Source organism: Vicugna pacos, chromosome 25 (genome assembly GCF_048564905.1).
Source record: "Vicugna pacos chromosome 25, VicPac4, whole genome shotgun sequence".
Classification (NCBI taxonomy): Eukaryota; Metazoa; Chordata; class Mammalia; order Artiodactyla; family Camelidae; genus Vicugna; species Vicugna pacos.
In genome coordinates this window covers 32,817,529-32,832,488 of record NC_133011.1, presented here as the reverse complement: position 1 = coordinate 32,832,488, position 14,960 = coordinate 32,817,529, and the positions used below count along the sequence as shown (strand labels likewise).

Below are 14,960 nucleotides of genomic sequence, written 5' to 3'. Positions count from 1 at the left end.
GAACCACTCCCAGGAGAAGAGCCTCTCCAACGCCCCTCTCAGAGCATGGGGCTGAGAATGGCACCAGAGACATCACCCAGAGAGCAGAACTAGAGGCAGCTAACCAGAATGAGGGGGGCATTCCCTAGCAGAACGAGAATCCTCCTTATTCCTACCGAGGCCCAGCGATCCTTGTGTGCTGTTTCCCCTTCTCATCTTTCCAGGTGGTGGTTTCACCTCAGGTAACCAATTTCTCCTACTCCATCGTATACAGGGGTATGTTGGAGGCGTCTGAATTTGCCACTTATCACAGATAGCCAGTATAGGAGAAGAAATAAGAGAAGGTCTGAAAGGACTAATCAGGTAAAACTGGGGACAGTGATAACCTGACTTCAGGCCCCTGTGCTCTGGAGAAGGAGGAGGTAAACTGAGTTTTGGTTTTACATGGGACAGTGAATAGTGCCTATGCTGACCATCAGTATATTCTGTAGTCTGAAAGACCACCTCTAACATAAGCCAGGAAAACAGATTTACATCAAGTTTTATCTCAAAACCTGAGAACCAGGTTATCTGGATTAATCCTCTCCCTCCCACCACCAACAGAGCTCGTATTAAGTATACAAGAGTACTGCTACCTGCAAAATCAGTTGAAGAGTAAGAAAATGAAAAAACAATGTACATGTTTATTCAAAATGTGAACATGACAATGTCTCTACCACTGTCAGAAGAACAGCAATTAACCAACCCATGTAAGACTACAGATACTGTGCTTTAAGTCAACAGCTCCGTATTTTCCATACCATTTTTGTAAGTAGTCCAGTGCCTCCAAACGAGCACCAATCTCAAAAGTGATTCCAGGACGATTTGGGGGCTTTTTACTCATCTTGAGATCCTATTCTTCAGGATTCTCTTTTCACTACCTCAAGAGAAAAAAAAATAGTTAGATTCTGATGTATAAAATGTATAAGGGATTAAACAGAATTTTTAAAACATTACATGAGATGTTAAAATAATTGTCAAATTTTTAAGAAATTTGAATGATTACCAATATCTCTAGGTAAAGTACTGTGCAATTTGCAATCTTAACAATAAATTAAGAAAAACGACATCAAAAAGGCAACCACTTTAAAAAAAATTAATAGATGGGGATTAAAACTAGCTAATGGCTAAAATGCTTTAATTTTAACTTGAAAATGTTCATGAAAATTCTCCACAATAATGGCTGAAAATGTTTTTCCACCTTTGAAAAATCAAGACAACTCAGTGTTCTGGAATATGACTACCGAAATTCTTGAGAACAGATTAGCCTAGTTTTCCAACAGATATTTATTGAGTGGCTTGTAACAGAAGACACTTGATAAGAGACTAAAGAAAGCAAAGGTGGAAGAAGCAATAGACACACTCTTCTTCCAGCGAAGATTTTAATAATTTCTTCTGTGATTAGGATTTTTCATTACCTATGATCTCCCACCTTGCACAGTCACCAAGTCAATTTCTATCTCAGTCTTCACATTCAATAAGCAACAATATGGATTTTAACTCTGAAAATTTATTTCCACTATATTAACAATAAGAGTCGTTGTACATTCAAACAAAAAACTACAAAGGAATACCTATTCCTCTCCAGACCATCAACATGTGGCATATTCGCTATCCTTCTGGCCAGTTGCCACCCAGCAAACTTGAGATAGTCACATTTTCACTACCTAGTACCTGAGGAATAGGAATGCATTTTGAGATAGCCTAATCAAAATATAACATGTAATCAGAAATGCAAACCTACTGTGAGCGGGGAAAGGGAGAAATCCCTAAAATCTTTTTTATATTTAGAATTACTAATGACCATGCTCCCTCCTAGTTTAGAAAACACACAACTGTGTAATGTGTTTTCAAGGTTTTGTCACAATTCACAAGGGACAAAACATAACAGCAAACATAAAAAAAACCAACTACCCCTTCAAAGAATTTGACAGGTAAGGGAAAATACGTGCCATATGCATGCCAAATACAACAACAATCGTGCCATAAAAATACGTAAAATCAAACTTAAATACGGGGGGGGGGGGGCGGACAGCCTCCTGCCCACCGTGGCAGCAACAAAGATTAATGCATTAAAGTTAACAGTAAGTTCAGCCAGAAGGCACTCGTTGTAAAAGAAACAAGAGTATAAATATTTTTAAGAGCAGTCTGGTCAGTGTGCAACATACAAGGCAGTTACTTAAATCTGTAGAAATCTAATCCATCTTTTCTGCTGTTCTTCACAGGAAAAACTTAGTTAAGGGGTAACTGACCAGTTACACTAACATTTTCTAGGATCAAACTTACAACCCACAAGAAGTGAAAGAGTTAAGGAGATAATCTCCCAGTGATACTTCTGGATGGGGTACCAGAAAAGGCAAGATTTCCTTTTTCTTAGGTGGAGAGGGGAGGATGGGGAGGGATTTGAATTAACGAAAAGTAAGACAAAGTAAGAATCTATTGGGAAGCAAAACTTGAAGCAAAAAGAGAAAGGGAGACAGAACGGAGAGGAATAAAATCGGGAAAGAAAACGAACAAGAATGCAAATATATATAAGGATGGTGAAACTTGTGGACCTAACAAATGACAGAGAAGAGAAAATTATTAAGAAGAGAAAACGCTGGGAAAGTGAAGCGACAGTCACAGAATGGCCGAGGAGCCAAAAAAAGGTCAAGGGACGGTGATGTGGGCCGGGAAGGTGTTGGCCAGGGACGCAGAGACGGCCAGGAAAGGCTCAGAAAGGGCTGGCTGGAAGCAGGAGACGCCTCCAGGTTTGACAGCAGTCCGGACCTCGGCAGGGGGGGAGGAAGGGAGGGGGAGAGGGAGCGGCTGCGCCCAGACAATAGGGGCGGCGAGTTACGGGGAGAGACGCGGGCGGGGAGCCGGCCGGAGAGAGACATCAGCGCGGGGGCGTCCCGGGCAGCCAGGCGAGGGCCAGGCGGCCTCCGGGCCCTGCCACCGCCGCCGCCGCCTCTTACCGACTCGGCCTCCTCTTTGCACAGTTGCCGGGCCGTCCGGGACCGAGCCGGGGCACGAACAGGACGGCCAGCCCGGGCCTCCGCCTCCGCCTCCGCCTCCGCCCAGGCAGCGGTCAGGGAGGGAGCTGGAGCGGAGCGAGCTGAGGCCGCAGCGCGGGGTCGGGCCCGACGTCGCGCGGGAGGGAGCAGGTCCGAGCCCTCAAGCCCGCTCGGTGTCCGCTGCCATCGCCTCCTCCGCCGCCGGCCAGCCCTGACGCGACGCCGGGCCCGGCGACGTCAGCCGCCCGCGACGCGCCGGAAGCGGGCCCGGCCGCATCACGTGACACGCGAGGGTTGGGCCCGGGCCGCGCAGCAGATAGGAGGGCCGCCCTGGGAGGCGGGGCCTTGTGGCAGTTGGATGATGCCTCGCGGGAGGGGCCCGGGTGAGCGGAGGAAGGAACGCAGGCTCCAGGACCCCGCTGCCAGTTGTGACGTGTTGGACCTTTGAGAGATGAGGATGAAGCCCATTGAAGGTTATTGTTGTTAGTTTTTTGGGAACCAGTTCCTCAAAATTCCTTAATTCCAGCACCCTAGGCAAACTTCTGTAAATGCACTACACGCTTTCCTAGATAACCCACCCCATTCCGTATTAAGAATAGAGCAAATGGTTACTGTTATAAAGTAAATAAACGTCTGTTGAATGAATACTTTGTAGAAGGCAGTGTGTTGTAAGTAGATCACGGGACAACCACAATGGCACAGTCGTGTTGCTCTGTAGTCTAGGAGATCCTTACAAAAGGCAAACATTACTAAGACGTTTTGTGTATGGGTGCGTGGGTGGGTGTGTGCGCGCGCGCGAGTGCAGGTAAAGAACCTATAGCTAAATTGATGTGACTTTCCCAAGAATACACAACGAATGATAGAGCTACTTTTTATGAACACTTACCATAGCCCAAACTCCGTACTAAGCACAGAAGGAATTGTCCCCGCTGTAGGGGAAACCAACAAGAGAACACTTTCAAAGCAATATTGAGATGAAGCGTCTTTTCTCTCTCTCTTTCCAGTGTGCCACATTGGCTCTCAAGCTTTCTAAATGCAGCATTGCATACAAATAACACTTTTATTTAACATGCTTTACAGTGTGGAGTTAAAATAGCAAAGTATCTCTCTTTAAACTTCAATTATAGTGAGATTCAGTAATTTAAACAACCACATTCATATCTTTTTATTCAACAGACACTCAGTCAGCACTTACTATGTTACTAATAGCTACAGAGTCAGACTGAGCATGGCAATATATAGAAAAAATATATAGAAGACCGTCGCTAGTGGACATTTGTCTTCTCAGTTTTGGTTGCCCAGCATCTGAAATCCCTTTCCATGTTTGGAAGATCTTCCATCATGGTTGTCATTAGTGCAATACGCCATATATATCCAGAATCTTCTGGACACATGGTAGGATTATACTTTCCACCCTCCTTAGAATTATGTGTGGCCATTTGATTTCCTTTAGTTAATAAAATGAAATTGGAAATAAGTTTTGTCATAGCCAGTTGGTAATTTTAAAAGCCAGTTCACCGAGTGTTCTGTCTCTGGCACAGTGAAAAGCAGCTTTTGGGATAGCGATTGCTCAAACAACCCAGGTTCTAGACCGATTGTGATGATACTAATCCACAACTGATGTGTAGTATAAGGGAAAAAATAAATATTTGTCGGTTTAAGCTATTGAGTTTTTTTAGAGTTGTTTGTTACATAGCATAACCTAATGCAACTGACATATACACCTTATGAATCTTGAGGCAAAGTCAACTTCAAACTAAATAAGATGAAAATGTGAGAAACTCATGATCCCAATTTCCATTGCAGCTTAAGTTCTGTTCTCAGCTGCACCAATTAGACTCTTTCACTGCGAACTGTGTATGAGAAGCTGATAATGATGTTCAAGATGAGGAAAATTTTCTCCTGCAGCAGTGGCAGTACCGTACCAGTAATCAAATTTCTGACTTTCAGACCAGAGTTAACTAACTGAACCCAGGCAAAATCCTTGCCGACCCAAAAGCCAGTAAGTAAGAAAAAAAATATTTGCTGTTATACATCACTGAAAATTTGAAGTTGTTTGTAATTTAAACAAAATACATACATGAAGGATAGAACAGAATACTATGTCCTCTCCATGGTTTGCTGACAATCCATCAATCTACCCTGAACAAATGATTCTTTCATTTTACAAGGGATCCCTCCTCTAATGCAACTTGAAAGAAAATAAATGCAAATGAAGTCTTATGTAAATGATACCGGACTTGAGTGCATTGTATAGGTAGGTCAGTGTTCTTAAGAGAGTTAATACCACCCTTTAGAGGACACTTTGGGAATTGGGGGTGAGGGGGTAAAGAATTGCTGCAGCTTAGTGGAGGAGGGACCAGAGGTGCTAAACATCCTGAAATGCACAGTGCAATCCCATACCTTAAAGAATTACCCCAGGTTATACATAACTTTTGAATGTCCTTCCAAACATTCATGTAGGTAAAAAGCCTGTTTATAATTGTCTGAGCCTAGAACTCAGCTTTACACATAAGTACAAAGTATTTTTACAAGACTTTAATGTACATTCAATTTATGAGGAGTGGGGCCGTGATATAACATGAGGGAGGATTGTCGTCTTTGTATGAATATTATGAAGAGTTTATTGCATTTTTAAAAATCATATCACCAATGGCAAAACTACTCATAGTCTTTGAAGCACTGATGGAACACACCTACATCAATCTCCGTTTTCTAGCTGTCGTATTCAGGATAAATCTAAATTTCTGTGCAAGCACTTGACTACTTCATTGTGATTGTGTCTCTTTGTGAGTTATGGCTGAACACTCATGTACTGAGATACATAGTATTTTATTGTGAATTCTTTTCATAAATTAATTTTTATTTTATGGTTATGGCATTGTATTGATTTTTTTAAATATGTGTAGCTTGATTATTTCATCTATGAATTTAATTTCAGAAAAGTGCTGAAAAGAGGACGTCAAGTCTAGTAAGACTGATGCAAACCCCATATAGGCTATCATTGCCGCTTTTGACCCTGTGGAGTCAAAGGACAGGATCAGGGCAAGGATACAAGGTACAGAAAAGTCTAGAGAAGACTCTTCAGCCATACAGTGAAGTTATGCATTGCTGTGCCCCCTTTCCCCTCTCCCACCCTGCACACCCCTCATCCAGATGGTTAAATGTTAGCCATCAGTCACTTCATCTCCAAATTTAGAAGGAAAGAACTTACAGCTGTGTTTGAGTAGAACCAAACAAGCAGTGGGCAAATTATCTTGAAACAAGGGTCCTAGGCAGAAATCACTGAAATTCTTCCAACATTAAGAATATGAAGGTGAGACTATAATGTCTCCCAGAATATTTAACAACTGTGTATACCTATTTTAAGGGAAGAAGAAATCACTACTAAATACCAGATATTCCTTAATTACTAGCAGAAGAAAGCTATTTTTTTGTGTGCATTGCTTTAATATATATAATTAGCATCAATGAAGAAAATCAATGCAATTCAATGTTTTGGGTTTGTTTTCGGTTTATGGGTTTTTTTGTTTGCTTGCTTGTTTGTTTTTTTTGTTTTTTTTTGTTTTGTTTTTTAAATAGATTAGGTAGAAACCTAAACTACTGCAATAGACTCCCCACCCTTGGCATATGTTTGTGCTCCAGGTACCTAAAAATCTTTGAGAATGGCACTAACATCATTTCCTTCACCTGCCAAAGGACTTAGTGGTCTTGTCTCTCTGTCACCATATCCTTTTATCAACTGAACAGAAGTGACAATTGTTCCAGATTAATTCTGGGCCCCTAGTGCAGGTATGAACCTGCCAGGGCGATATCATCTCATGTGTGTCCACACCCAGCATCCTGCTCATATTCCTAATTTATTTCCCATTTTGACTTCTGGGTTCATAGGCTGCTTCCTTAGAATGAGTTAATCTTAAGGATGCTGGGACGTTCTAGATAATTTTATTTAATTAATTTATTTATTTGTTTAACTGTAAGTTCATGTACTATTCAGAAACTGCCCAGGTTTCTGAGACTTAAGAACTTTAGGCTTGGCACTAATGATTTCAGCCTCTGCTAGTAAAAGTCATAAAACAGAAAAAGAATTACATGCCTGGCTCAGCCAAAGCTTAGACATGCCGCCAGAGGCCTAAGTGACAAAGAACTCCTTTTTGTGCAGACTGCCCTGAAGCAAAGGAGTGACAACAGCTTTTATTATCATCCAAACCTGGACACGTTTAAGTGGAAAGAGGTGCTGTTAATAATCATGCCAGAACAACAGGTGGGTTCCTGGGCATTCCTGGACAAACCGAGGTGTTTGATCATATTACCTAAAGCAGGAAGAAATTAATAAAGAGAAATTAGGTAAAGATTTCCTAAATTTAAATCAAATATGAAATCGACTCCTGATTCCTCAGTGGATTTTCCCATTTGTGATATCAGGACAAAGCCTGAGCTCTCTACTTTCAGCTACCATGCTGAGACTTTGAAACTCCTCTGACTCTGGTTACTGTTGCTTACTGTTATCGCTCCATGAACTTTTATCTGTGTGTCTCAAGCACTGGCCCATCAATCATCAGTGTTAGACCCACCCAGGCCGTCTGTTAAAATGCAAGTTCCTGGGCCCTGACCTGTATCTTGGGCTTGGAGACTAGGGATCTGCATTTTAAAGGCTGTCATAAAGTGTCTCATGTACACAGAAGTTTCAGACCTGCAATGTGTTAGGAGTCTTGTGGTTGCACAGGACAGAAATTCAAAGCAAACAGGCTTAAGCATAAATGGAATTTATGTTTGTGGAATTAGGAAGGGATATTTTGGCTTTCCAAGCAGTTTGATTCAGGGACCAAATGATAACATCTTTAACTCTGCTTCCCATGGGTTGGCTTTATTCTTGGGATCCATATCCAGGCCCCCAACAGCTTCTGACTTGTCATTATAACATCCTAATGAACATAAAAACAAGTCCTAGAAGGCATTCCCTCATTGGCCTAAATTAAGTCAGGTGTCCAACTCTGAAACAAGCCTGGTGGCCAATGGGAATGATTTACACTGATTTGTCATTAACCTGGGTCCAATCCCCAACCAGGCAGGTGGGAGTGGAGACTAGCCCCAACCTCAGGAACTGAGAGATGGAAATAAGTGGGTCCTCTGAAGAAAATGAGGTGCTATTACCTGAAAGAAAGACATTGGGAGCCAGACAACAAAAACAACTAATATTCATTGCAACTGGCTGATACTGACTGTAATCCTAAATTACAATTTACACCTGAGAATATTCTCCTTGGTTTGCAAAGCTAGAAAACCAAGCCAAATGAGAGGAAAATCTAGTGAGAGACTGACCTAATACTCATATTTTTAATTATTTCGGTGTTTGCTTTTAGAGGCAGATATCTATAATGTAGAGCACACTGCTGGGGATTGTTAAAACTGGAGAAGGAGAGGGTGAGCAACAGAACGTGGCAAGTATACAAATTAACAGTAACCAAACAGCGAACTCTTTAAACCTCTTAGTGGCCATTAATTTCCTTGAGAATGGAGCTAGCTACAATTCAGTGGCATCCTCTAATGTGGCAGACAGCAGCGTTCTTTTACCATTCAGGTATCTGCTTAATCATGCAACAAACTTTTGTTGATCTACCTAATGCTAGAAACTAGGTGATGCAGAGTGAGAAAATAGGGAGAAAAACAGGACATCCAGTGCTAAGGGGATTTGTCGTGATGGGGATGTGGATACAGAGACAGCCAAGCACAATATGAAGCCAAATATGAATCCGTTTGAAATGGAGATACTATGGGAGTGTATTCATTCTGACTCAGCAAATCAAGGAGGACTGCATAGGGAGGGGAAGTGACATTTGAAACATGCTTTGAAGGATGGGTAAGCTTCAAATAAAGTTCTATACAGACTTCAAAATTATTATTGCCCTATAGTTCTTTATAGTTTTTTATTGAAGTATAGTTGCTGTATAATATTAAATAAGTTACAGGTGTACAATACAATAAGTCACAATTTTTAAAGGTTATACTCCATTTATCCTTATTATAAAATTTTTTGCTATATTCCCCATGTTGAACAGTATATCCTTGTAGCTTATTTTATACCTAATAATTTGCACCTCCTACTCCCCTACCCCTATATTGCTCCTTCCTACTCCCCTCTCCCAACAGTTAACTGCTTGTTTGTTCTCTATATCTGTGAGTCTGCTTCTTTTTTGTTTCATTCCCTAGTTTGTTGTATTTTGGGGATTCCACCTGTAAGTGATAGCATGCAGTATTTGTCTTTGTTTCTGATTTATTTCACTTAGCACAATGTCTTCCAAGTTCATCTTTGTTGCTGCAAATCGCAAAATTTCTTTCTATGGCTAAGTAGTATTCCATTGTGTGTGTGTGTGTGTACCTGTGATATCTATATATTTACACCACGTCTCCTTTATCCATTCATTTGTTGCTGGACACTCTTTATAGTTTTGATTCAAGCTCTGACAAATAAAAAACAACATTCTACTTCCAATTCTTTTCCACAAGCATTTATTAAACATCTGCAAAGTGCCAAGTTCAGAACTAGGCCCAAGAAGCATAAGAATGAATAAGCTTAATTCCTGATTGTAAGGCACTTAAAAGTGTCGAACAGACCTGCACACTAACAGGTCATCTTGATACAGTGTATGTGTTAGCACACAGGAATATATAGGGTCAGAATACATTCTCCAACTGGTCTCTTGCAATTTAACTAAGTATCTGTCCTCTTGGTCAGGACCAGAAAACAATACCAACATCTCCAAGGTAACTGCCTGACATTGAGATGAAAGAGTTCCACCTGTGGGGGAGGGGAGCGGGCTGGAAATGGCCAAGAACCTGTTAGCACACATAGCTCCGCAGCCCACAGTTCTGCCTTAGTTAAGTAAATAATCCTGAGGCAACGCAACCCAGCCTTGTGGTCAGGTATTGGATTACTTCCTCTTTTGCATTTTGCAAAACATTCAACAGAGCCAGCTTCCCCAGGATGAGGGTAAACATCTTTTGATTTTCTTTATTTTCTTTCCTTTTGTTTTTTTAAGAACTGTGGCTATCATGAAGATCCCAGGAGACTATAAATTTAAAGGAAATCAATCCATTAACAACTTAAAATAAGAAAGCATATTTAGAGCCAGGGATTTGGAATAAGACCAGGAATTGTATGTTAGACGTGACACTATTACCAGAGTGGCTGGGGAACGAGACACTCCTCTGACTTTCTTTCCCTTACGTGTAAATGAGAATCTCCTTCACCGACCTGTAATGAGGATTAAATTGGAAAGAACCAGCCTTATGTGTTTTGCAGATGATAAATGATACGCAGACGCCAGGTGTTTCCGAACGTTCCTCTCACCTTTCATGGGAACCCGTGCATCTAGTCTCTGCGCTCTCTGCGGACACTCCCAGTTTCACGCTCTGTGATTCCGTGAAAACGTGCACTTTCTGAAGACTTACTTTGCTTCAAGTTTTGTATTTGCTGCTGGGGATTACAGAGATGAATACGACACTGTTCTTGCTGCCAAGAATGCAAGCTTTTATTAAGACTTTATTACAGGGTTTTCACCAGCTAATCAATCTCTCTCTATCCTCCTCAACCTCCCCCCATTTCTCAGTCTGACTCTTGTCTCTCCATCTCTCTCTCTCCCTCTCTTTAAAGAAAAATTATTCCCACTGCAATTAGAATATGAACCCTGAGCAAACAGTAAGGGCATACCTAGAGCATTTTTGAGAGACAGGAATTTCCATTAAAAAAATTGCATAAATTCTAAAAAGACGCATTGGCAGCAAAAGAAGTTTGAGAATGCCAATTATAAGAAAATCTAATGTAGAGGCAAATAATAAAAGTACTGTGGTGAATCTAACTGTGTCGTATTGTAAGTCCTGAAAATCAGAAGAAACCATTGGAGATTTTATTCTTCTGTCAGCATCTGAACATGTGACACTCTAGCATTGTTACAAGGGAACTGGGGGGAGGGTACAGCTCAAGTGGTAGAGCGCATGCCTGGCACGTATGAGGTCCTGGGTTCAATCCCCAGTACCTCCTCTAAGAATGAATACTAAATAAACCTAATTACCTCCCTCAACCAATAAATAAATAAATAAATAAATAACATAAATTAAAAAAAAGTCAAAAACAAGGTTGTGAACAAACAGTGGTTCAAACCATCTGAGATGGTTTTACGTGTACACACACACACACACACACATATTCTATGTTTATAGTTCCTTCATGTTAGGTGTTTGGAGGAGAGGGGAATCTTAGACAATTTTTGACACTGGTAAGAGGGTTTCAGTTTGACTGTTTCAGGGGTGCTAAACCTCAAGTTGTAGGACAAGCTGGTTAGTATCAAAAGGTGGGCATGAAGTAGGGTGAGTGGGGACAACTGGAATCTATGAAGACCCAGTTGGAATGTGACTCCTTCTATTGTTGAAACCCAGTTGGCCCCTTCCCATCTCCAAACCTTCAGCTTCATTGCCATGGATGCTCTGCTATGGAGTCACACTCACTCCTGGACTAGGATTTGGGAAGCTGAAGGAAGCAATCCCACAGGGACTGGAGCTTTGGGGTCAATCCATACAGCGAGTCAGCAGAGCTGTGAAAACTTCTGTGAGCTGCAGCCAAGTCTGACCCACGTGGACCTTCCAAAGACCATCATGACTCCTGCTGCACTCCCGCTTCTGACTCTTGAACTAATTGCATTTATGGCCCATCCTAACAAGGAGCATACAAAGAAAGGGATTCTAGGACCTGTGGTCAGCTTAGCCACATTGACACATAAAGCTACCATGTGGGACGATGTGTGATTATTGCTATAAGCCACTAAGATCTGGGCGTTGACTTTTACTGTAGCATAATTGTGCTACAATGGCTGGCCTCCATCTCCTTCCAGATCATTAATCTTTCCATATATCTCTTTCCGGACCCCATGGAGTTCTGTGCTATGTAGCAAAGAGCCCAGCCAGACTTGGACGGTATCAGAGCCTATTCATTTATTATTATTAGGCCTACTGTGCCCTAGACTGGATGCCAATGATGGGAACAATTACAACAAACTAGAAAAGCATGATTCCTATTCTCCCCAAACTCACAATAGAGCGCTAAAGAGAAACATCAGTAAAAATCTGGTCCATCAACCGGAATTGTGATACATGTTCCAAAGGAAAAGCACAGTCAGGTACGAGACCTAGAACCTGATCTCGGAGGGTCAGAAAGGCTGCTCAGAGCAACTCTTTGCACCTAAAATATGAGCAGGAGAGACAGAGGCTGGGGAAGAAGGCCAGCAGCAAAGAAGTAGCATGTTCAAAGAGCTTGAGGTGGGACCCAGCTAGAGAAGGTGAGAAAAAAGCCACTATGGTTGAATTGTAGAAAGGTGGGAGGGTGGTGAGGAAAAGATGAGGCTGGAAAACAGGCAGGACCGGACCCCAGAAGGCCTTGAAGGCCATGGAGGGGATTTTGAACTTTATCTGAGAGAGGAGCAAAGACAAGCCGTGCAAGGATTTAATCAGAGGGGCGACATAACCAGATACTCATACTGCAGAGGTCATTCTGGCTGTGGATTGGAGAATATATTGGAGAGAGGCTGGGGACAGTTAGAAAGTTGGTACCGAAGTCCAGACAAAAGAAGGAGGCAGCTGCAGCTCCAGAGGTGACAGTGGAGATGGAAAGAGTGTCTCCTTGAAGAGCTACAGAGGGGAGAGTGTTGATTCCTCCCAGTTTCCTGGCCTAAGCAGTTGGATGGAAGGTGGTGCCGTTTAATGGGACACATGATACCAGAGGAAGGTGAGGCTTAGCTAGGAAAGGAGATCATGAATACGTGAAGGATTTAAGCAAACATGCAGGTATGTTTATGTATTGCTTACAGTATTTTTAAATTAATGCATCAAATGCACCAAGCACATTAGCATTTCCTGAAGTATATTCACTAGCATCTTGCCCTTCCAAAAGCAGCCTGTGATGAGCAGCACCGTCTTCACCAGAGCTAGTTAAAAATGCAGAGTCAGTATTGCTACCTCAGACCTACTCAGCTTCTACAAAACCCCTGGGTGATCCACAGTACGTTAAGGTTTTGAGACACAGACCTAGAACACAGGTCTTAGGAGATGTTATGTGACCAAGAGGTTTCCAGGGAACATTATTTTCATAGATGATGAGAATAGTTTTCTTTGGAATAGTTGAAAAAGTCCGTAATTATTTAAAAGATTTTATTATGACTTCTATTTTAAAACCCTATTTTTTTCTTGAACCTTTTTTAAAAAACCACTTTATCAAGGTGTTATTGACATAGAAAAAGCTGTACATATTTAATGTATATGATTTGATAAGTTTGGAAGTTTAGAGTTAAATATACATCCATGAAATCATCACCACAGTCAATGCCAATAAATACGACCATCACCTTCAAAAGTTTCCTCCTAGCCTCTCTGTCTGTCTGTCTGTCTGTCTGTCTATCTATCTATCTATCTATCTATCTTGTGATAAGGCCACTTTACATAAGATCTATCCCTTTAGCAAATTTTTAAGTATACAGCACATTCTTGTTAATTATAGGTATTATTCTGCACAGTAGATCTCTAGGACTTATGCATCTTTCAAAATTGGAACTTTGTACAATTTGACCAACACTGTCCTGTTTCCCCCTCTCCACAGCCCCTGGCAACCACCACCATCCTATTCTCTGCTTTTCTGAGTTTGACTATTTTAGATTCCTCATGTAAATGAGATCATGTCATACTTGTTCTTCTGTGTCGGCTTATTTCACTTAGCATAATATCCTCCAGGCTCATCCATCTTGTCACGAATGGCAGAATTTCCTTCTTTTTTAAAGGCTGAATAATATTCCATTGTATGTAAATACTGCATTTCCTTTATCCGTTCATCCATCAGTGAATTTAGGTTGCTTCTGTGTCTTGACCACTGTGAATAATGTTGCAGTGAATGTGGGAGTGCAGATATTTCAAGATCCTGATTTCAATTCCTTTGACTCTCTACTCAGAAGTGGGATTGCTAGATCATATGGTACTTCTATTTTAAATTTTTTGAGGAATCTCTGTACTGTTTTCCGAAGTGGCTGTGCCAAGTTATATTCTCACCAACAGAAAAAAGCATTCTCTTTTCTCCACTTCAGCAACATTTCTTATCTTTGGGGTTTTACTGATAATAACCATCCTTATGTATGTGAAGTGATATCTCGCTGTGGTTTTGACTTGCTTTTTCCTGATTATTCCTGATACTGAGCAGTTTTTCATGTATCTATTGGCCATTTATATATCTTCTTTAGAGAAATGTCTACTCAGGTCCTTCGCCCTTTTGGGGTTGGTTTTTGTCTATCGAGTTATCAGAGTTTCTTTCATCTTTTAGATATTAACCCTTAATCAGATACATGGTACGAAAGGATTTTCAGGTTGCCTTTCATCTTGCTGATTGTTTCCTTTGTTGTGCGGAGTCTTTTAGGCTTATATAGTCTCATTTGTCTGTTTTTGCTTTCGTTGCCTGTGCTTTTGGTTTCATATTCAAGAAATCATTGCCAAGGCCAAAGTCAAGAAGATTTTTTTACCCTATATTTTCTTCTAGGAGTTTTACAGTTTCTTTTACTTCATTTAATTCTCCAAGTCCTTCTGTGAATGTATATTATTACATTTATAATTGAGAAAATTACCACTCAAAGACATTAGGTCATAAATCTGAGGTCACACTGCTAATATGGCAGATAGAGTTTGAATCTCAGCCTGTGTGACTTGAAAACACATGCTTTTTCTGTTACCCAATGCACCTCAGCATTGCTGGAATGTCTAATTCTTTTATCACTTAAAATACCAGAGATTTGTAGGGACCCAACCGTAGCATCCAGTTCTTTAGCTCTACAAATACACGAATACAAAACTGTAAATGCCACAGGCAGAGTTTCTTGGAAAGCCCACTCTGGTGGATCAACATCTTGGCACTATAGA

General features: G+C 41.1%; 2 protein-coding genes across 16 annotated transcripts in view; one reads left to right on the top strand and one right to left on the bottom strand.

Moving 5' to 3' along the window:
• Window positions 1–3,258, bottom strand: part of PHF20L1 (PHD finger protein 20 like 1) — a 70,690-nt gene extending 67,432 nt beyond the window's left edge. For 7 of the 14 annotated variants that reach the window (XM_072949734.1, XM_072949736.1, XM_072949747.1 and 4 more), the window contains exons 1-2: window positions 2,976–3,258; window positions 780–895 (exon numbers count right to left, since the gene is read on the bottom strand). In XM_072949734.1, the coding sequence (XP_072805835.1) occupies window positions 780–862 (83 nt within the window). In that variant the 5' untranslated portion in view covers window positions 863–895; window positions 2,976–3,258. Of the gene's footprint in view, window positions 1–779; window positions 900–2,975 lie in introns of those variants that run through there. The other 7 variants (XM_072949735.1, XM_072949738.1, XM_072949739.1 and 4 more) reach the window with 2 other exon arrangements.
• A 138-nt stretch (window positions 3,259–3,396) lies between these two features.
• TMEM71 (transmembrane protein 71) overlaps window positions 3,397–14,960 on the top strand; it is a 35,232-nt gene continuing 23,668 nt past the window's right edge. Inside the window, exons 1-4 of one of the 2 annotated variants that reach the window (XM_072949397.1) lie at window positions 3,397–3,487; window positions 4,821–5,016; window positions 5,956–6,072; window positions 7,177–7,278. The gene's annotated coding sequence lies outside the window, so the exon portion shown is untranslated. Of the gene's footprint in view, window positions 3,488–4,817; window positions 5,017–5,955; window positions 6,073–7,176; window positions 7,279–14,960 lie in introns of those variants that run through there. The other variant, XM_072949398.1, reaches the window with a different exon arrangement.